The sequence below is a fragment of the Alosa alosa genome, chromosome 11 (assembly GCF_017589495.1).
Source record: "Alosa alosa isolate M-15738 ecotype Scorff River chromosome 11, AALO_Geno_1.1, whole genome shotgun sequence".
NCBI classification, from domain to species: domain Eukaryota; kingdom Metazoa; phylum Chordata; class Actinopteri; order Clupeiformes; family Clupeidae; genus Alosa; species Alosa alosa.
In genome coordinates this window covers 26446403-26466583 of record NC_063199.1, presented here as the reverse complement: position 1 = coordinate 26466583, position 20181 = coordinate 26446403, and the positions used below count along the sequence as shown (strand labels likewise).

At 44.4% G+C, this 20181-nt stretch overlaps 1 protein-coding gene across 1 annotated transcript in view; it reads right to left on the bottom strand.

Annotated features, from left to right (window-relative positions):
• Positions 1-227: 227 nt before the first annotated feature.
• zcchc14 (zinc finger, CCHC domain containing 14) overlaps positions 228-20181 on the bottom strand; it is a 30779-nt gene continuing 10825 nt past the window's right edge. The window contains 12 exon segments of the mRNA XM_048256891.1: positions 228-4915; positions 5281-6462; positions 7342-7488; positions 7765-7790; positions 7792-7875; positions 9641-9729; positions 10045-10513; positions 11038-11074; positions 11772-11866; positions 12053-12138; positions 13149-13220; positions 19285-19355. Of these exon segments, the coding sequence (XP_048112848.1) occupies positions 4860-4915; positions 5281-6462; positions 7342-7488; positions 7765-7790; positions 7792-7875; positions 9641-9729; positions 10045-10513; positions 11038-11074; positions 11772-11866; positions 12053-12138; positions 13149-13220; positions 19285-19355 (2414 nt within the window). The 3' untranslated portion in view covers positions 228-4859.

Below are 20181 nucleotides of genomic sequence, written 5' to 3'. Positions count from 1 at the left end.
ACAGTAGCTGGTCCAAAAAGGTAATATAATTGCTGTTATCAGCTAACATGGAGATTTCGTCAAGTCATGCTTTGTAAGCAACACTACCCAACAGCTAAAGGTATCTGTATGTCGAAATGTGTCTATCGTACCTTATGTTCGTAAGAATAATACCTGTCACTTATTAAAAGGTGTTGAAAGATGGGAAACCATAATCCAGACAAAAGTATCAAAATTACATCTGAAAAGTCATTGCTTTATTTCCCCATGTTCTTGATTCCAGATAGTTTACGATACCCACTGCTTTACCTTTTATTACTAGTAAATACAAAAAAGGTGAAAGGACAAAACAACACAGAACATTTGAAGAATACATTTCATTGTCATGGCAAACCATGTTGTTCAAAAATATTTAAAGCAGGAGAAGATAATGCAGCATGCATAGCTATCGGCATTCGTTCTGAAGCTGTACTGGATGCTCTAAGGGAGGCCTGTACTGGCCTTGACGCTCCGGAGGGTCTGTGCTCAATGAATCAGATGATATCAGAATATAATGCAATATGATGGTGCATAAATCCAGGACATTCAAAACATTAGATGCTAAGTGAAAATGTTGTATTTCTACTGTTTAAAAACAAAAGTAGCACAATTAATTGGAGTTTAAAACTTTTTTTAAAATGTTGTCAGAGTTAAGACACATTATGATATGGCAGTAAAGAAAGCTGAAAAAAGTGGATATTCCGAGTGCCCATACCGAATAGAATCTAAGTCTGGCTTCAAAAACTAAAAGTCCTGCCATGTATTTACTCCAACCATTCCCTAAACCCGCTGATTCTAATTGGCCCAACTCCTCAGCCAGGTAGATGAGCTAATTAGTGTATTCACCTGTGTGAGTGCCCAGGTAGAACCAATAGGCTACATGGTAGGACTTTCACTTTCTGAAGCCAGACTTTTACCCTTCTAGCAGAATCTCGGAAACAAGGCTAAGAAATACTGCACTGGTACTGACTGAACTGACCCGCAGATTTGGAGAAAAAAAGCTTGGTCTTCAAGGCTGAACACTCAGAAAGCACAACCAGAGTATAGCCGACTACATGTCCCAGAATGCACTCTGCTGCACAGTGCAGTGCGACCAATAATCTCATAGGGTGAAAACTTAAACTGAGCACCGGAGGATGTGTAGTTTATTGCTGTCTTGGCTCTGTGACAATCTACATAGGACTGTATACAATCACATAGCAGTAATTCAGTGACTGGCTTCACAGATTATCAAAGTGTACACGTACATGAAAATATGCCCTTTACTGGGGTAAAATTTGATACCTCAGGAATGAGAGCTGGAGTTGCTTCCGAAGTGACTCAAAGCCTTAGAAGTTGAAAGGTTTCTGTTACAATCACATGCCGTAGAGGGGCATAGCAACAAACTTTTAGGCCCTGCGTCTAACTGTTCACGGCTCCAACTCCCTCCCTTAGACGAGAACCCCTCTCCAGTGACTGCCTATATGCCACACACTTGATCTCTGTTACATCTTACTGCACCAGACCAGCAGGTAGGCTATCACTCAGAGTGCAAAAGTGATTTTGAAGTAACAACAAATTATTTGCTAATCCACTACAATTTAACCAACACATGTTAGCAATAGTTACACACCACAAAGAAACTCTGGGTAGCCAGCTACGGTTGGAGTCTACACATCACATCAGCCACCTGCTAAGACTACTGACAGACACCTGACTATGCCTTTCATCTAGGCCACAAGCTGCTAGCAGTCCGCTAGCAACAATCATTTTGTACTGATGGTTATTCCTATAAAGTTTCAGCAACTCCAGCTCACCCGTAGAAGCTTGTTATATCATATCATTGATATCAAGGATCATTGTTAAACGAATGTAGCCATAGATAGCCCAGACCACCTCTAAATGTGGAGTGCATTCACACCTGTACTTGGAGCCGTCATGTGAATTTATAATTCCATAACCACATGTTAATACATTGGGTTTGGTGTCTAGCTGACAAGCTCATTTGAAGTGTACCGTTCTGGTGTCAGAGTCCCTACAAAAAAATAACTGCAATTATCCTGCAGGTTTTTCCAGTGCAATTATACTAGAGTACAGTGCAGTACAATAGTATTTTCATGTCCAAAATACTGAATTTCTGCAGTATTACAGTACAGAACTATGCAATATAATGCAGTTTTCTTTGTGTCCAAAATACTGCATTTCCTGCATAAGAACTGCAAATTCCTACAAAACTGCAGTTTTGATACTCAGAAAACTGCAGTTTTGACACTTGAAGTAATGAGTTATTTTTTTGTAAGGGGTGATCGGCCTTAAGAGAGGCCAGCAATACAGCAAAACCGCACCAACAGAGCTGATTTCAGCAGCTGCCAACCAAAGTAACATCTGAGAAAATGTACTGAAGTAGACATGATGTGGATGTGATGGAATATGACAAAATAGTTCAATATTAGCAATGGAGTGTCTACACTTGTAAACAGAGTTGCCTCTATACGTAAAATTACAATGTGAATGTATAGTGTTTCTCTGTATTCCCTGGCTTTCAGTGTGCATTTTGCCTCAAGGGTTATAGGGTTACTGACTGCTTTCATAATGACACACATTTTCTAATCAGAAAAAAACAAGAGGCAAAATGCTCAAAAACATAAAGAAAGCATGACAATACAGGAACATTGGCCTTGGGAACCAGATGAATCCCACAGCATGTTTGAATTTGCTCTGGCAGATCCACTCATTCCAAAAATGATCCCAGGAGCCAATCACAGCCGCTTATCTGGTATGGGGCGCGCTTTATGGACCCTTTCAAGAGAGTTCCATTATCAGCATCATAGTTGGCCCCACAAGACTTCCTTTTTAACATTCCATATGCTATCTTAATGCAGAGGAAGTAGATTGGGGCCCAAATAGAACGTTCAAGCATTGTTTTTGTTTTTATTGATGAAAGGGTCTATAAAGACAGATAGAGGAGCAACGCTGGCACTACTTGGGCACAACCAATGGCTGCACTGGTGCCGTCCGTATTAAACAACACCAACATGTATTTTCTTTTAAATTGAGTAAACAACTACATTTATAAACCTTTATTTGACGTGCTTCCAAAGGATTCGGTGATAGTTTATTGTGCCAACTTTAAGTTTAATTCCATCGCTGGTTATGCCTCTTGGAAATTGAAGGTGAGACGAGAATTTTTTAGCCAGGCTAAAGGAACATCACTTTTAAAGCATTCCTACGCATGACTGATTCAGGGGCAAGCCGTGTTAATACTCTCGGCATCATATGGCCATACATTCCATGATATGTTGATGTCCTGTTGAAACGTTGCTTGTTGAATCGTGAGGTCATAAAACGTGCACCAAGACCTACATGTCATATCCTGTGTGATATCTTACACACTCTGTCATGGTCATTCTGAAGTGATGAATGTAGCTTTTATGTCTGAATGTTTTTAAAGAGACAAAACTGTATCCCTCCTGCTCTTTTCTTATACATTTGTAGGCACATCAGAAGCCCTATCAAAAGCACTATAAATGCAATGTGTGACAAATCCCTTCAACAAAATCCTGATATAAAATATCATATCTCGTATAGGGCCAGAACCTGCTGGCCCACAATTACAAACAACCAGGACACACTCTGATTGGATTAAAAAAAAGTGCTTTCAAGATGTCACTCAACCCTAGTTCGTCCCTCCACACACATTCACTAAATAGGACTGGACAACAGTTCTCTTAAAGGCGGCACACATCAGCACCAGGAAGTGGATGAAACACTCCTGTAGCTGTGCGCACAACACAACACTGCACTAATCGCCCTCTCCCTCAGAGGAACCAGGGCAGTGCAAAGTATTTTCTCAAAATTAATCACTTTGTTTTTTTTCTTGAATTCAAGTGCTATATGTCATTTGACTGGCAGATTATGACATTTACAAATATATAAATGATTCTAAAATCTTTTAAAAGTATTTCAGACACCTGACGAAATAACATGTAAAAACATAATGACAATGACAGAAGAAAAGACAAGGAAGAGTCTCAGTCCTGCTCACTCATAAAAAAAAGAGATCTCTGTCGATTCCTTCTCAGGCCCAAAAACTACCCTGTCAACGCAAAGGACTCACAGAAGAATGGCAGTCTGGCTTCTTGTGATATTACTTGGCAACTCATTGAATGAGGACAGTATTAGACCCCCCCACCCCCACCCCACCCTTTTCATTACAAAAAAAGTCTGTTGATTTGACTGTGCAGGTCTATTCCAGTCAGAGGAACAAAACAAAATGGCCGCTGTATGCTGCTTCTGTCTCCCTCTCAGAGTCAGCATGGTTTCTTGGGAGTGAGGATCATGCTCAGTTCATGAGATTTTTGACCTGAGTGGGGGAGAAGGAGTATCTAAAAGCTTCAGTTTCTTTCCCTGATGAAAAAAAGGTCACACACACAAACAAAACAGACTCCCAAAAAAGAAGAGCACCTCCTGGATGTGGCTATCTTTTCCTCTGCCCCCAGATAAACATAAATTCAGAGGAAGTTGATAGAAGTGACCAAAGATCCAGTCTGCAGAGGTTTCAATAGAGGACATTGATAAGAGGTCACCAACTGATCCAGCCTGCAGAGGTTCTACGGGGAAAGCTGATAGAGATGATCACTGACATAACCTGTAGAGGTTCTAGTGTTCTCCTTGTAGTCGTTGGTATGAGAGGATCGTAAAGAACAGGTGTACATTTCTGAAGTGCAGGTGTAAATGATTGAAATCAAAGTAGACCTTTTAGAGACTTTTCTGATCTGAAATCATTGGGAGGTTTGGGGCTTTTTGCATGTCTTCTTCACTTAAGCTCTGAGTCTTGGCAGCAGCCCTGGCTGTAATCAGGTTTAGTCTCCTGAGTCTTGGCTGTCAGTGTGAGGGGCGTACCTCAGCCGGAAAGTGCCTGTAACAGAGGCAAACAGAACAGTCAGTTACTCAATACAGAAGCATACTATACACACAGACACCCCTATTGAGTAAAAACATACTATACACACAGGCACCCCTACTCAATAAAGAAGCATACTATACACACAGACAATCCTATTGAGTAAAAACATACTATACACACAGGCACCCCTACTCAATAAAGAAGCATACTATACACACAGACACCCCTATTGAGTAAAAACATACTATACACACAGGCACCCCTACTCAATAAAGAAGCATACTATACACACAGGCACCCCTATTGAGTAAAAACATACTATACACACAGGCACCTATAAACACAGGCACCCCTATTGATTGACATTAATGACATACCTTGCTGGGCGGAGTCCATTGGTGGCTGTTTGCAGTCTTGTGCTCTGTGGCCGCTCACGCCGCAGTTGTAACACGAAACGTTCCCGCCCCCCTTTTTCAGGTTGCCTCCATTACCCAGCATCCCATGGGACTGATACACATTCCCCCCACCCCCCAAAAACCCCTGCATGGGTGGGAGGACCAGGCCCTGCTGCTGCTGCGCCTCATGAGACAGGCTGCTGTTGTACAGCGGCGGGGCGACCACAGGGTAGGAGAAGGGCGCCGGCGCAGTAGCGCCCCCTGTCAGCAGGGGACTGAGGTGCAGCAGTGGGCCCAGGGTGAAGACCGACGTGCCCGAGAAAGGGTGCGGGAAGTAGCCGGCGTAGCTGTTGGGCAGTGTTGCGTACGAGCCACAGCTCCCGCTGCAGCCGCACGAGCTGCACACACACACGCACGAGGAGGAGGAGGAGGAGGAGGAGGACGCGGGCGGCGTGGCGGAGTAGGAGGAAGAGGACACGCCATAGCAGGCCGCCTCTGAGGACGTGGGGCTGGTGCTCGGCGCCAGAGCCGACACGTTGTTCACACAGTAGGTGTTGCCGGGCACGGCCACCATGGGAATGCTGCTCGCCGTCGCCATGGGGACCCCGCCGGGAGCAGCGGCAGGAAAGGAGGACTTGGACGAGTACGAGGAAGCCAGCGAGGATGAGGAGGAGCCGGAGGAGGAGGAGGAAGACGAGGACGAGGAGAGGACGAAGGGGTAAGGGTGTCCACTGCCAGCGCCGCTGCGCATGGGCAGGGAGGGGGACAGCTGCAGGTGGAGCGGCGGGTGCGAGACGTGGTGCAGGGTGTTGGAGGTGGCCGTGAGGGCCGAGCTGGTCTCCACCATGAGCCCCGACGGGGAGCGCAGCATGCTGCTGACAGGGGGGTGGCCCACCTCCAGGCTCAGGCTGGGGAACAGGCTCTCCAGACGGGACGCCCCCACCATGCCCGCGGGCCGCCGCTCGTCCGTGCACAGCGGCGGGGGTCGAGGTTTGCGCGGGGACGCCAGCGGTCGCCCGAGAGCCAGCGGAGGCGGGAGGTTGAGCGAGGAGCCGGGGTCATTCTGCACGGGCAGCACCTGCGCGGTCGGCCGGCTACCGGACATCACCGGGCTCATCAGAACCGTCCGATCCTTGTCACTCAGGTCCAGCGTAGCCTCTCCACCTGAACAAAAGAAACAGAATAACACCTTAGTCATATAGCCAGTAGCCAGTGTTTAGTGAAGGTTTTTGTTTTTCTAAAGTATCTGAAGTTTCTGGCAAGTCTTTCTGATTAACACCCTGAACTCTTTGCTGGGGGGGGCTGGGGCTTTTATGCCTTTACAGGACAGGGTTAGGGTTAGGGTTAGGGTTAGGGTTAGTGTTAGTGGACAGGGTTAGCGTTAGGGACAGGACAGTGGAGAGAGTGACAGGAATCGAGTGGGAGAGAGAGATGGGGTGGGATCGGGAAATGACCCGAGTCGGGCACTGTAACCAGTTGCACTACAGCTCCCCCTGATTGAGAACTTTTTTTGACCCAGGGAAGCATTCACAAATTGCCCCTCTTTGGCACAAAAATAAAATGTACTTAGATACTAAGTATAAGTATAAGTATATATACTCTTTTGATCCCGTGAGGGAAATTTGGTCTCTGCATTTATCCCAATACGTGAATTAGTGAAACACACTCAGCACACAGTGAACACACAGTGAGGTGAAGCACACACTAATCCCGGCGCAGTGAGCTGCCTGCTACAACAGCGGCGCTCGGGGAGCAGTGAGGGGTTAGGTGCCTTGCTCAAGGGCACTTCAGCCGCTTCCTACTGGTCGGGGTTCAAACCGGCAACCCTCCGGTTACAAGTCCGAAGCGCTAACCAGTAGGCCACGGCTACCCCAATAGATACTGACTGATCTATCCAAATGCGTGTACCTACAACCTTAAGAAAGGCATCTCATTTTGTCAAACACATCACTGCACATGATCCATGCCAAATTAGGTTGAGGTCTGTTTCGGAAGAGCCGTTTTGGCCAGGTTAGCAGAATGGAGAGTAGTGGTTACACTCACGGCGGTGCAGGTCTTTAGACCTGTCGAAGGAGGCTGCGTCCCTGCTCTGGGGGGTCATGGGGCTGTTGGGGGCGCTGGAGTAACCCGAGGAGGAGCTGCTGTCTCTGGGAACCGACATGGAGCCGGTGTCCACCTCCACACGCAGCTCTGCACGACACACAACACAACACAACAGGGGCCATTTCATGGATTTTACATAAATAAAACCAACAAGGAGAGATAATGGTAAAGTAATGAAGTAAAGTAGAAATGGAATAATTAGAAGATCATATACCGGTACATTGTAAAAAAAACACTTCACTATACAACACAAAAATGGTGAGCGAGATTGTGTAGGAGTGTCTTGTCTTGTTCCTGAATTCCTGACTATATGCGTGTGTATGTGTGTGTGTGTGTGTGTGTGTGTGTGTGTGTGTGTCATACCTGTATTGGCAGTGGAGTGTGTGTGTCAAAGGACTGACGTGGCTGGAAGGGGTAACTCTGGCAACTCCACCGCAGGACACTGGGAATTGAGAAACCACATACCTCTTCTCTCTACACACACACACACACACACACACACACACACAAATACCCACACACATTTTTTGTTCTTTATTTGTGTCCACAATTCAAAATAAATATTACATAAGGGCACAAATTTGACAGGTGAAACACAGACACACACACACACACACATACACAAACATAATAATAAAACCCCATTTCCAAAAAAGTTGGAACACTGTAAAATGTAAATAAAAACATAATGTGATAATCTGCAAATCACATATATTTAACCCATATATAATTGTAAAAAGTGTGTGTGTGTGTGTGTGTGTGATGCAAAAGCAAGCTCTGTGGAGAGGACATAGATGGCCGAGTCTTTGTGTTTATGACGTGACGTGTGTCCACGTTTCTGGGATTCCGAGAGTGACCTATCGCTACGTCTATTTGTCTGGAAATTCCACCAGGCCAACGGAAAAACAAATCTGCATCTTGTGTGTTTCTTCCAGGAGAGCGAGAGAGAGGCGAGAGTATATCTAATCTGCAGGAAGTAATCAGAGGAAGCTGGTTAACCATCCACACTGTGGCTGAGTAACTGTTGAGGCCACCCATGTTAATGATTAATGTGACTTAACCAACCACCATAAACGGAACAATCCTCCTCATGTTTCTCACGTGATGGACAGAGATAGGGAGTGCAAGGGACAGGGAGAGAGCATGTGTGTGTGTGTGTGTGTGTACACTTACGTAGGGAGAGAGTGTGTGTGTGTGTGTGTACACTTACGTAGGGAGAGAGCCAGTGTTAAATCAATCTGGGTAAAAGAGCTGGTTCAAACTAGCCTTTTGAGAGTAAGTTTAAACAGTGTGTGTGTGTGTGTGTGTGTGTGTATGTGTCTGTGTGCCTGTGCGTATGCCTGTGTGTGAGTATGTATGTGTGTGTGTTAGGGCTGTCACTTTACGTTTGAAAATCGATTGCACAATCCATTGGACCAACCAACAGAAGTTTCGAAAACTAAAATAGGGAATCGATTTTAATCAAATATGTACACTATTCATTTTAAACGAATTAAACAAATAAAAAAAGATAGAAGTAACAAAACTCACAAACAAGCAGAAAAAGAAAATAAAGAATTCCGAAAGTGCAGTAGACATTGCGAAAGCTAAAAAGAAAATTCCCACCAATTTTACGTATTGGAAACAGCTGTTTCAATTGGCTGCTGTGCTGCTGGTGTTTTGCCAAAAAATGTGCGATCAACCTGTGCGACATGAGAGAGACGAGTGATGAGCCCTAATAACTTTAGGAGTTTGATATGGAAGCACTTCGGGTTTCGGGTGGATCAAACTATGGAGAAGGACAAAGCGGTATGCAAACTGTGCAGTCGTGAGTTCCTAAACAGGCGAAATTTGTTTGACATCTCTCATCGTAAACACAGCCACGTTGAAGCCTGCAGTAATGTTTTTCACTGATGTTATGGCAATCCACTCTGCTTATTGTTTTTCGAGAATGTTGCACTCCTGTTTGTCATTGTGTACAAAACTTCACTCCAATAAATCATCAGAAATATTGCTGGCTTGTGCATCTTCAAGCGCCCTCTTTACGTTCGCCCTAATGCCTGTTAGTTGTCCGTGGATTGGCCTATATTTGGCGTTGGAAATGGAAACGTCTTTAGACATGGAAAATCGATTTTACAATCGATTCAAGGAACACTTATGTCTCAAAAATCGAACAGGATTTTTTCACAAAAGTGACCTAGTGTGTGTGTGTGTGTGTGTGTGTGTGTGTGTGTATGTGTGTGTTGAGTGCAGTGCTCACTTCTGCAGTTCCAGCTGCGTTTTCAATTTCTTCTTGGCACCCTGCGTCAAGTCGTATTTGTTCAGGTCCTCCTCAGTGAGAGCCAGAAACTGAGAGAGTTGGGAGAGATGAGTGTGAAAGTGAGCAAGAGTGAGAGTGTGTGTGACTGAAAGAAACAAAGACACTAAGAGGCATGCGGAAGTATGATAACTGTATCACAAAATTGGACAGCCTCCAATATAATAATAATACACTATACTCTACACAATACACTGTTCCTGTGCTATTACACTAATTATACACAAACTACTAGAGGGCTAACACAGACACTCCTTCTATGCAATATATTGAAATAATAGTGAAGTCAGGTAAATTAACTCTTGAGCCCTTGAGCTGGACTGTGGGTGCCGTCCGAGCCTCCGTACCTCTTCCATGGTCAGCTGCTTGAACACGGGGTAATACTTGTGCAGTCTGAGTTTACGCAGCCAGTCGAGCAGGCAGTTCTGCTCAGGGCTAGCCTGCTGCTGCTGCTGCTGCTGGGACTGCAACTGTATCTGCATCTGCAGCTGCGCCTGTGTCTGCGTCTGCGAGTATGAATGAGGAAGCAGCGGCTGCGTGTGTGAATGCGAATGTGCCGGCACGTTCGTCGCCGTCTTGGACTGCACCTGCGGCTGAAGGCCGAGGCCGAGGCCGGAGTGGGGGGCACGGGGGGATGGCGGAACGGCGCCCTCGCACTCCGTCAGGATCGCGGCGCCGGCCGAGGGCAGCGTCATCATGCCAACCGCCTGGGGAGGCACGGGAGGATGGGGTGGTGGCAGCAGGGCGCTCTGAAGCAGGGGGGGACCGTGGGGGACGTTCACTACGGGCTGGACACTGGCAACCCCACACACAGCCCTGCCATAGAGAAAAGGAGAGAGAGAGAGAGAGAAGGAGTGTCTTTCATGAACACACTGAAGCCATGTTGAATAATGACACCCTTACATTTGAAAGTATAGCAAAAAGAAGAGGGGAGAGGCAGAGAGGAAGAGAGGAAGAGAGGGAATAGGAGAGGGAGAGAGGGGGAGAAGAGAGGAGAAGGAGAAGAGAGACAAGATGGGGAGAAAGAGAGGGAGAGAGAGTGTGAGAAGGGAGAGAAGAGGAGAGGAGAGGGAGAAGAGAGAGGGAGAGGAGAGAGAGAGAAGAGAAGGATAGAGGGGAGAAGAAAGGAAAGGAGAGATGAGAGAGGAGAGAGGGGAGAGGAGAGAGGGAGAGAGAGAAATGAGGGGGAGAAGAGAGGAAGGACAGTAATAAAAAGAGAGCAAGACAGGGGAAGATAACAAATTCATGTGTGGTTCAGCAAAAATGTAATAAGTGTGTAAACGTGTGTATGTGAGTGTGTGTGTGTGTGTGTGTGTGTGTGTGGAGGTATCAAGTCTCACCTGCTGACTCCTCGGAAGGGCAGCAGACATCCCAGACCTTTAGAGACCACAAACATGCACATTAAGACTTGAAACACATTCTCACATACACAGATCAACACGAAACACAGCAACATCTCTTTAACTGTACAAACCCAGGCACCCTGCATCTCTGCTAATGGTGCCAGAGTGACTGATTTATTGCTGAGTAGCAGACTGGTGCCTCTGTGTGTGTGTGTGTGTGTGTGTGTGTGTGTGTGTGTGTGTGTGTGTGTGTGTCTGTCTGTCTGTGGGCTCTGTGTAACAGAGTTCTCTGGGTAACAGAGTTCAGTGGCGTAAGACTAGCTGTGTGTGTGTGTGTGTGTGTGTGTGTGTGTGTGTGTGTGTGTGTGTGTGTGTGTGTGTGTGTGACACTACATGTCTGGACTGAGAATGTGAGAATGTACTCAATGACCACCATCCCCTCTGCCACGGCAACCAGTGACCTGCACAGACATGCCCACTGCAGACACCCCCGACCCCCCATCCCCCCACCCAGTCCAGCTATAAATATCCTGCAGGATGAGGTCATCCTGACTGGCATACCATACCAACCGCACACTCCCCACTGAAATAGTAGCCCAAGCCCCACCGATATGTCCAAGAGATAATCCAGCTCAGACGCATAACGCAGGCCAGACTGTGATGATGGATGGCAGAGGTGTGTGTGCGTATGTGTGTGCGTGCGTGCGTGCGTGCGCATGTGCTCGTCTTACTGGTGCTGTTTGGAAGCTGTGGCAGAGGCACTGAAGTGAAGAAATGTCTGAGTGTGTCGTGTTTCAGGACATGAGGAGGGAGGGATGACAACCACCTGCAGAAACACACACACACACACACACAGACACACACACACACACACACACACACACACAAAAATCACACTGGAATTAGCTTTAAACTATCAGTGATCAGCAACAGAACTATTTTAGCTGTAAGCAATACACACACAAACACACATACACACATACACACACACATACACAAAATCCTGACATACCTGGGATCCAGCTCAAGTGGAGGCTCATGGGAAGGAGATATGGGTGAGGGTTTCTCGAAGCATTCATCAGGAAAGAGCAAAGATACCTATGATGAGACACACACACACACACACACACACACACACACACGCACGCACACACACACAGTCTGAGCAATGTAGTGTTGTGTAAGTTTAATGCCAATGCTTCATTGTGATATGGTGTTCTGTGTTCTGACACTACATAATGTCATAAGTCATGTGTGGTGCTCTCTGGGTAATGTATGCTGTCACGGTGTAGCTATGCTGTGTGGTAATTGTGTGATCCCGTTATCCATGCTGATGGCTTGTGACAACCCATAACTTGTCACTTCCTCGTAAAACCAAGCTATATGCGTTCCGGATTGCATTTACGTTCATCACAACACAATGAGTCAGAGAGCATGGTATTCACCTCGAGTAACATAGCATTGTCTAGCGTTTGTTTTTGCAACACAGCAACATTGCTAGCCACTTTTACCAACACCAACGGATAAACAACACATTCCACGATATTCCACAGACATTGGAATGTGTATGAGTTATTGAAATGGACATTCACATTTGCTAAGTAGTAAAAAGAAGAGTAGAATAGCACAACTACTTAACACAAGCACAGGGCGCAGCCATCTTTGTTTTCAAGTTGTAAGAACTCTCCGCCAAACTTGGGGGTCCTTTGGTTTGTACAAGATCGCTTTTCGTCAGACAACTTGAAATGGGCGTGTCGTTGCGTAATTTTGTGTAACTTTCGTTTTTTCGGACAACTTACTACTCATTAAGACGAGCATGATGGACAACGAGATCACACAATAAGTCATGTGTGGTGCTCTCTGGGTAATGTATGCTGTCACGGAGTAGCTATGCTGTATGTTAAGTCATGTGTGGCACGCTTTGGGTATTGTATGCTGTCACAGAGTAGCTATGCTGTATGTTAAGTCATGTGTGGCACGCTTTGGGTAATGTACTGTGTGCTGTCACGGAGTAGCTATGCTGTGTGTTAAGTTATGTGTGGCACGCTTTGGGTAATGTATGCTGTCACAGTGTAGCTATGCTGTGTGTTAAATCATGTGTTTCCCACCTGAGCGAGCAGCTCCTTCAGCTCTTGAGCAGTTCTGCTGACACAGGACTGGCTGGAGTCAGACCACACCACCTGTGGAGGACACACACACACACACACACCCTTTAGGCTATCTGTCCTGTTCTCACACATAGTAGGGGGGCCTATGTGTCTAATTTGGGGGCTTGTGGGATTCGCATGTTAATTTTTGGAGAGTATTGTATCTTTGTTCTAGGGGTTCTTAAGAGTAAAAAAAAACATGTCTCATTTTTTTTCTCAAACATGTCAGGTTTTGAAGGACCCAAATCAAAGGTCAAATTCAGAAAAGGTCAAATTTGGTGTTTTGTCCATAAACCTCACATTGCTGGTATTATAGCATAGGGTTTGGTGCCAAAAAGCAAAGATATTCTACAAGGTAGTGTGGAAAAGTGGGCCAAATAAACAATACAACATTATAAAACATGTTTAGGCTGATGATTGATCTCTTTAACAAGAAATTGTGCCTAAAATTCTCGAAATTGTCCGCTTAAAAAAATAATACTTCAATATCAATACTATCAATTCATGCCTATTAGTGTGCTTGAGTGTAGACCTAGCCTGCTCTGTCAGTTCTTGTCTACACCTATTCAAAACACAAAGTGCAGAAATCTCTGTTAAATCAAGTTTAATAGACTTTTACATAGTACCAGCTGAAGTCTGTAAGGCCTTCCGAAGCCTATATAAGTGTGAAGAAAAGAAAGGGTAAAGGATCAGATAGACCAGGGGTTCCCAAAGTGGGGGTCGCGGGACGGCGAGGGGTGGGTCGCAAAATGATTTCCATAAATCAAATAAATTTGGAAAAAATAAAATTCAGAAAAATTATGACTGGATAAGATCACCATTCACTGTAACCACCACAAGTCATCTGTCAGCCGGCATGGAGGACGCACTGGTTGAGCTGTCATGTGACCACACTTTAAAGACAGATTTTAATTCCAAGACGGATTTAATTCTGGATTTCAGTCGAGAGGGAATATCCACAGCTATCCAAGGCCGCGATGGACGTAGCTACTGACGCCGTTTGGCTCCACATGCTTGTGCAAAAAGATTTTCTCTGCACTGACATATATTAGAAACAAATAGAGATCGCGTCTAAATGTGGAGGATGATCTCCGTGTGACCGTCTCCACAATTAAACCAAGAATGGACTTGCTGTGTTCCATCCATCTCATTAGATGAGATTAACGCTGAAACATAGTTGCCAAAATGTAAATTTGCGCAGCAACAATATATGTTTACAACAGTTTGCGGATATTACCCTGACTGAGATATTCTTCCGTTAAAGCAACACCAAAGAGTTTTTTGTACATTAAAATATTGTTTCCAAAATCATCAACTCGTAACAGGGTGAACGGCACTGCATTCTCTTCGCGACCCTCTATCGGCTATAACCGCACTATGCAAGTTTGCCAGATCGGGTAGCGGATCTGTAGTTCGATGGAATGAGACATAAGAAACTACAAATTTGACTTGCTTCTGATGTCGCAATACATCATACTTTCATAAAATCATGCAACGTACTCTACCTTGTCTGTAGACATTATTTCCAAAGCCAGTGCTGGATAAACAAATAGCGTGCGTGCAACAGGAAAAGTGCTTTGTTGTTGCTTCAAAATGGAAATTAAAGTAATGTTTCAAAGTTGCACTCATGTTACATGGATATTATTTTTTGACTAAGGTATTCTGCTTTTATCATATAGTAAAGTTCTATATGTAAAATCATAACAGGCTGCTCTGTTCTTTTGTGTTGTCGTTAAGCCCGTGTTTGGATAAGCCTAGTGCGTATGGCCGGTGCGCACATTTTATTTTATTTTTTGAGTCACATCCAGGGATAGTGGGGGTCACCAGTCTCTGGCATGATTATTTTGGGGGTCACGGGTTGAAAAGTTTGGGTACCCCTGAGATAGACAAACAGACAGGTGTGTGTGTGTGTAAGAGAGAGAAAGAGAAAGACAGACTACCAGCATGGACGGATTATGAACTTTCAGCCCCCTGGGCCCAGATGTATTAAGGGCCCCCCACTAATTGTTGCGGGGGACATTTTTTTTTTATTTATTTGATGTGATTTCCTGTATTCTGGTGCATTTTGGGGATGACCAATACTTTATTTCAATCAGATTCATAGCCTATGTTTTGATATGATGTGTTGATATTGAGGCAATGATTCCATGCAATGGCTTGGGCCCCCTGACTCCTTGCGCCCCTGGGTTTGGGCCCGGTAGGCCCGTGCAGTAATCCGTCCCTGACTACCAGTGACAGTTGGCTGTTGATAGCTGGCAGTGAGAGAATTTAGAATATCGAATAACCTGAAGCACATAGTGCTCTGTTCTTCATGGTTGGTGATATTAGTGACCCTCTAGCCTTCTACATTTGAGCAAGCACATTTTCATAGTTCATGGTGGCACAGTCTAGTTAGGTTATATTCTGAGGTGTGTCTTTCTGTTAGTCAGGTGATGGCATACATATTCTAAAAGAAACAGATTTTGGGCTATGTATCCAGTGGCAGATATGTGGGGACTGGTGAATGACCCATCACTAGAGACATTTGCCAAATTTCTTGTTTTTGTCCATGAGCGAGTATGGAGATGGGTATCACAGATCAGCCAACGATTACATTGTTACAGTCCAGTTATTTTACAACAGAACAAAGCAGTTTGGCACAGGAACTGCTACAAATCCACCTGTAACAGTGAGCATCTGCAGCATCCTAAGATTTAACAGGTAGCCAGTGTAAAGATGCTGGATGGGGGAAATATGTTCATATTTTTTGTGTGTGTGAGCAGCTGCATTTTGTATAAGCTGTAAGCTCTTTAGACAGGTATTATTACAGCCAGCATAATAGCATTGCAATAGCATTGCAATGGTCTATCCTTGAGATGACAAATCATTAATTTGGTCATCGGCATCTGGTAAGGATAAGGACTTCCTTATCTTTGAAATGTTCCTTAAATGGTAAAATTAAGTTTTGGTGATCTGTTTTATGTGATTACTTAGTGCTAGGTCCTGGTCAATTATAACTCCTAGGTTTTTAACACTTGTGGATGAGGTCAGTGGAAGATCACTATATGTAGCCTGTGATGTGGATAGGATATCCCTCATCTTTTTAGAACCTAAAACCATGAGTTCAAAAGCAGGAAATTATTCGTCATCCATGTCTTTATATCTCTTATACATCTGTTAAGTTTGGCTAACAGTGTTAATTCATCAGGTTTTATGGAGAGGTATAGTTATGTATCTTCTGCTAAACAACAGGGGCCCCAGTACTAAGCCTTGAGGCACTCCATATTTTACCATAATCTGGGTAGATGGTTTATTGTGGACCTGTACAAATTGTTGACGGTTAGGAAGGTATGATCTAAACCAGGGGTGGGCAAACTGCAGCCCGCGGGCAGGATCCGGCCCGCCAAGCACTTTCATCCGGCCTGCCGAGCATTTCATTTGGTTATCAGGCTGCTCGCTAGTTTTTCCCTGCGATAGAGGCGACGTTGGTTAGCTTTACTGCAAACTGCTTTTCACCCCCCTTAGAGAACGTTTACAATGTCAATGTCAAAACATCATGTTGAATAGAGATAACAGCATGTTAAACAAAGTTAACTCTTAGTTATCTCCTTTGCAGCAGATCTAACGTGAACATTATGCAATCCATTTAATTGGGAACACGTCTGCACTCACGAGAGGGAGAGAGAGCCACAGGTTCCAGCTGGCTTGTCATTGTTGATAATTGATATCTCCTTTTTATAAGAAACTTTTAAAAGGAAATCATAAGGGCAACAGTAGTTCCCACTACTTACCATTTAAAAACTGTGAGAGGGCCCAGCCGTAGGTACAGCACTAGCCATAGCGGAGCAGGCAGAAGATCATTGAGAAATAGACGTGAATTATAGCGACTGTCTTAAAGCGACAGTGCACAATTTATACATTTGTTAAACAGCATAAAATTAGCAGTATTTTTAAGCAATTCATGTTTTAAAATAAATACTTTTTATACTAAATTATAGGCTATAAAAAAAATATTTTTTTATGTGTGTGTAGTGGGGGTGGGGGGTGTGGCTGTTGTGCGGCCCTCCGGCCAATTTTCAAAACGCAATGTGGCCCTTGAACCAAAAAGTTTGCCCACCCCTGATCTAAACCAAGCGAGTGCTGAGTCTTTGATGCCTATCAAATTTTCAAGCCTAAGTAGTATGTCATGGTCTATGGTGTCAAAGGCAGCGCTGAGGTCCAGGAAGACCAGTATCGATACAAGGCTAGGTTTTTTGAGGGAGGGCTTAATAACAGATGTCTTAAACGACTGCGGTACATGCCCTGATAGCATTGAATTATTTATAATCTAGAGCAAAACATTATCCAGGAAGGGGAGAGCCGTCTTAAAGGACAATTCTGGCGCAAAATGAACCTAGGGGTTAATAACACATGTGTACCGAATTCGACCGTTCGCTGGGATTTGTTTTCATGCTAGTCGAATGTGACCAGTTTTATTGCAAACCGCTAATTAGCGTTTAACGCTAGCCTTCGGGGCACACGTACAGTAAAAAGAAATCACTATTTCTATACCACTAACAAGGCTCAAAATAGCACCACACTTACACAGTATCATAATGAGGGTCTCTACATGTAAACCGAAGCATTGAGAACTTTGTTCATTTATTAAATGCAGTTTATTAAAAAGAAACACATTACCGTTCAGGTCTGGTTCACATATACAGGCAGGCGCCTTGGGAAAACAGAACTCTGGGATGTGAAGTGAATCTTGCGTGAAACGTTGTTGCCGAAAGAAAGGACTGTGCAAAAGAGAAGCACTGAACGCAACAGGAGACAAAAGAGATGGCAGGTTATTTGAACGAATTTGAAAACATCGAGGATGAACCCTTATTGGACGTCCTTATCTTTTTGAGTCGGAATATACCAACGAAGAGCTGCGGGAGCTCCGTGAAAGGGCTATGAGAGAGAGAGCTACCTGTAGTCAATGCTGTACGCCTCGCATTTTCTGGAAACTGGTGGTGTAGGCTACCTGCGGACATTGTGAAGCTATGGCCACCTGTTGGGTCGCGACCCCCAAGAGACGCAGTGTTGTGTGTTTTGTAGAGTCTGAAGATTTCCCCTCATTGATAAACAGTAGTTGAAACTTTTTTCCATGTCCCGAAAAGAAATTGGAGGCGGCGATCCATACCTAGATGGACATCCACTAAGTAAGTACACTATACAAGTTATGTTACATCGGAGCTATTATTTCTGATTTTGAGCAAATTTTCCTATATTGAGCAAATTACGTTTGATTTAGGTTCACATCGCCTGCCTGTATATGTGAACCAGACGTGAACGGTCGGTCGAACTCGGTGCACATGTGTTATTGACCCCTAGGTTCATTTTGCGCCGGAATTGTCCTTTAAAAAGGTGAGTAGGAATAAGGTTTAGTAGACTAGTTGTAGATTTTGATGAGGAAATTGTGGAGGTGAGATCTAATATGTTGTGCATGTAAATTAATTAAATGTTGTTTGAGGTCTCATCTGTGATTCTGTGATTTTGCTATCTTTCAGCAATGGAGTATGTGTATTTGGTGAAACTGATTGGTTATTGATCTTATCTCTAATTGTTTGACATACAATCATAATACTGACATACAATCATACTGTTGAAAATAAGAAAATAACTGTTTTGTGAACTTTATTCAACATAGCCAGTGATTTAGGCGAAATGTATGGTGTTAATTATAGTGAAATATACAAATTCACAAAAATAGGGTTAAAACAGGTTAAAAAAAATGGAGACATACTTTTTCTCCATGTTCAATGACCTCTAAAGAAAGACAGTCCAACCACTCTCCAAAAATTAACATTTAAATCCCACAGAAACCACATAGGCCCCCTGACTACATCTCTGTTTTTCTATGGGAGGCTGTGTGTCACTTTGTATACATGTGTATGAGAGAGAGAGAGAGAGAGAGAGAGAGAGAGAGAGAGAGAGAGTGTGTATACATAAGTGTGTGTGTGTGTAAAACAGAAGGGGCTGGCAGCTGTATATGTATAGGGAGGGCCAATGTGTTTTGTGTGTGTGTGTGTGTGTGTGTGTGAGTGTGTGTGTGTGTGTGTGTGTATGTGTGCAGGTACCGGTAAGTGCTCACCTGCAGCAGGAGCTCTGTGGACTTGTCCGGCTTCTGAAGCACCTCCCTGACCTCCACTCTCTCCACCCACACTGGACACAGACACACAGGGAGAGCGAGAGCAGGAGCAGTGGGGAGAGAGGAGGAGAAGAGGAGAGAGAGGACAGAGAGAAGAGAGGAGAGGAGACGAGGGGGGGTCGGAGGAGAAGGAGAGAGGACAGAGGGAGAGAAAAGAGAGGGAGAGGAGAGGAGGAGATAGAGAGGAGAAAAGGAGGAGAGGAGAAGGAAAGGAGAAAAGGAGGAGAGGAGGAGAAGGAGAAGAGAAAAGGATAAGGAGAGGAGAGGAGGAAAAGGGGAAGAAAGGAGAGAAGAGGAGAAATGAGTTTGAAAGACCCTTCAAACCTAACAAGATATAGTATAAAGTGCACCTTTGGCTCATCACCTACCTTGATCAACATCTGCTCAACCTGTCTGAAGAACATTGGGTTTGGTAAAAGGAATAGTTGCTAAAACAGCTGGTACTACATGACACGTCTCGTCTGTTAGGAATGTTACATGTGAGCATGTTGTCCCACCTGAGAAACAGTCTGTCCGACTCCACTCACAACCTCAATGACCAATATGAACTACTACCCTCTGGGAGGAGATTCCGGTGGTTAAGCATATCCACATAGCCAAAACATCAAAAGTCAGGAGTTGGCTGTGTTTAACCTTTATGACTGATAGCCAATCCTTCTATTGATGTTTTCAGACTAAATGTAAGATTGTGACATGTTCATTAAGGCACAAAGGCTGGATTGTATGTAGTTCTCTTTGGGCATGTTCAGGCTGACAGTTTATGTGATGCATACTGTATGTCTGAGCATATCTAGGCTAAAAACTATACTTCTTTGGGCATGTTCAGGCTGACAGTTTATG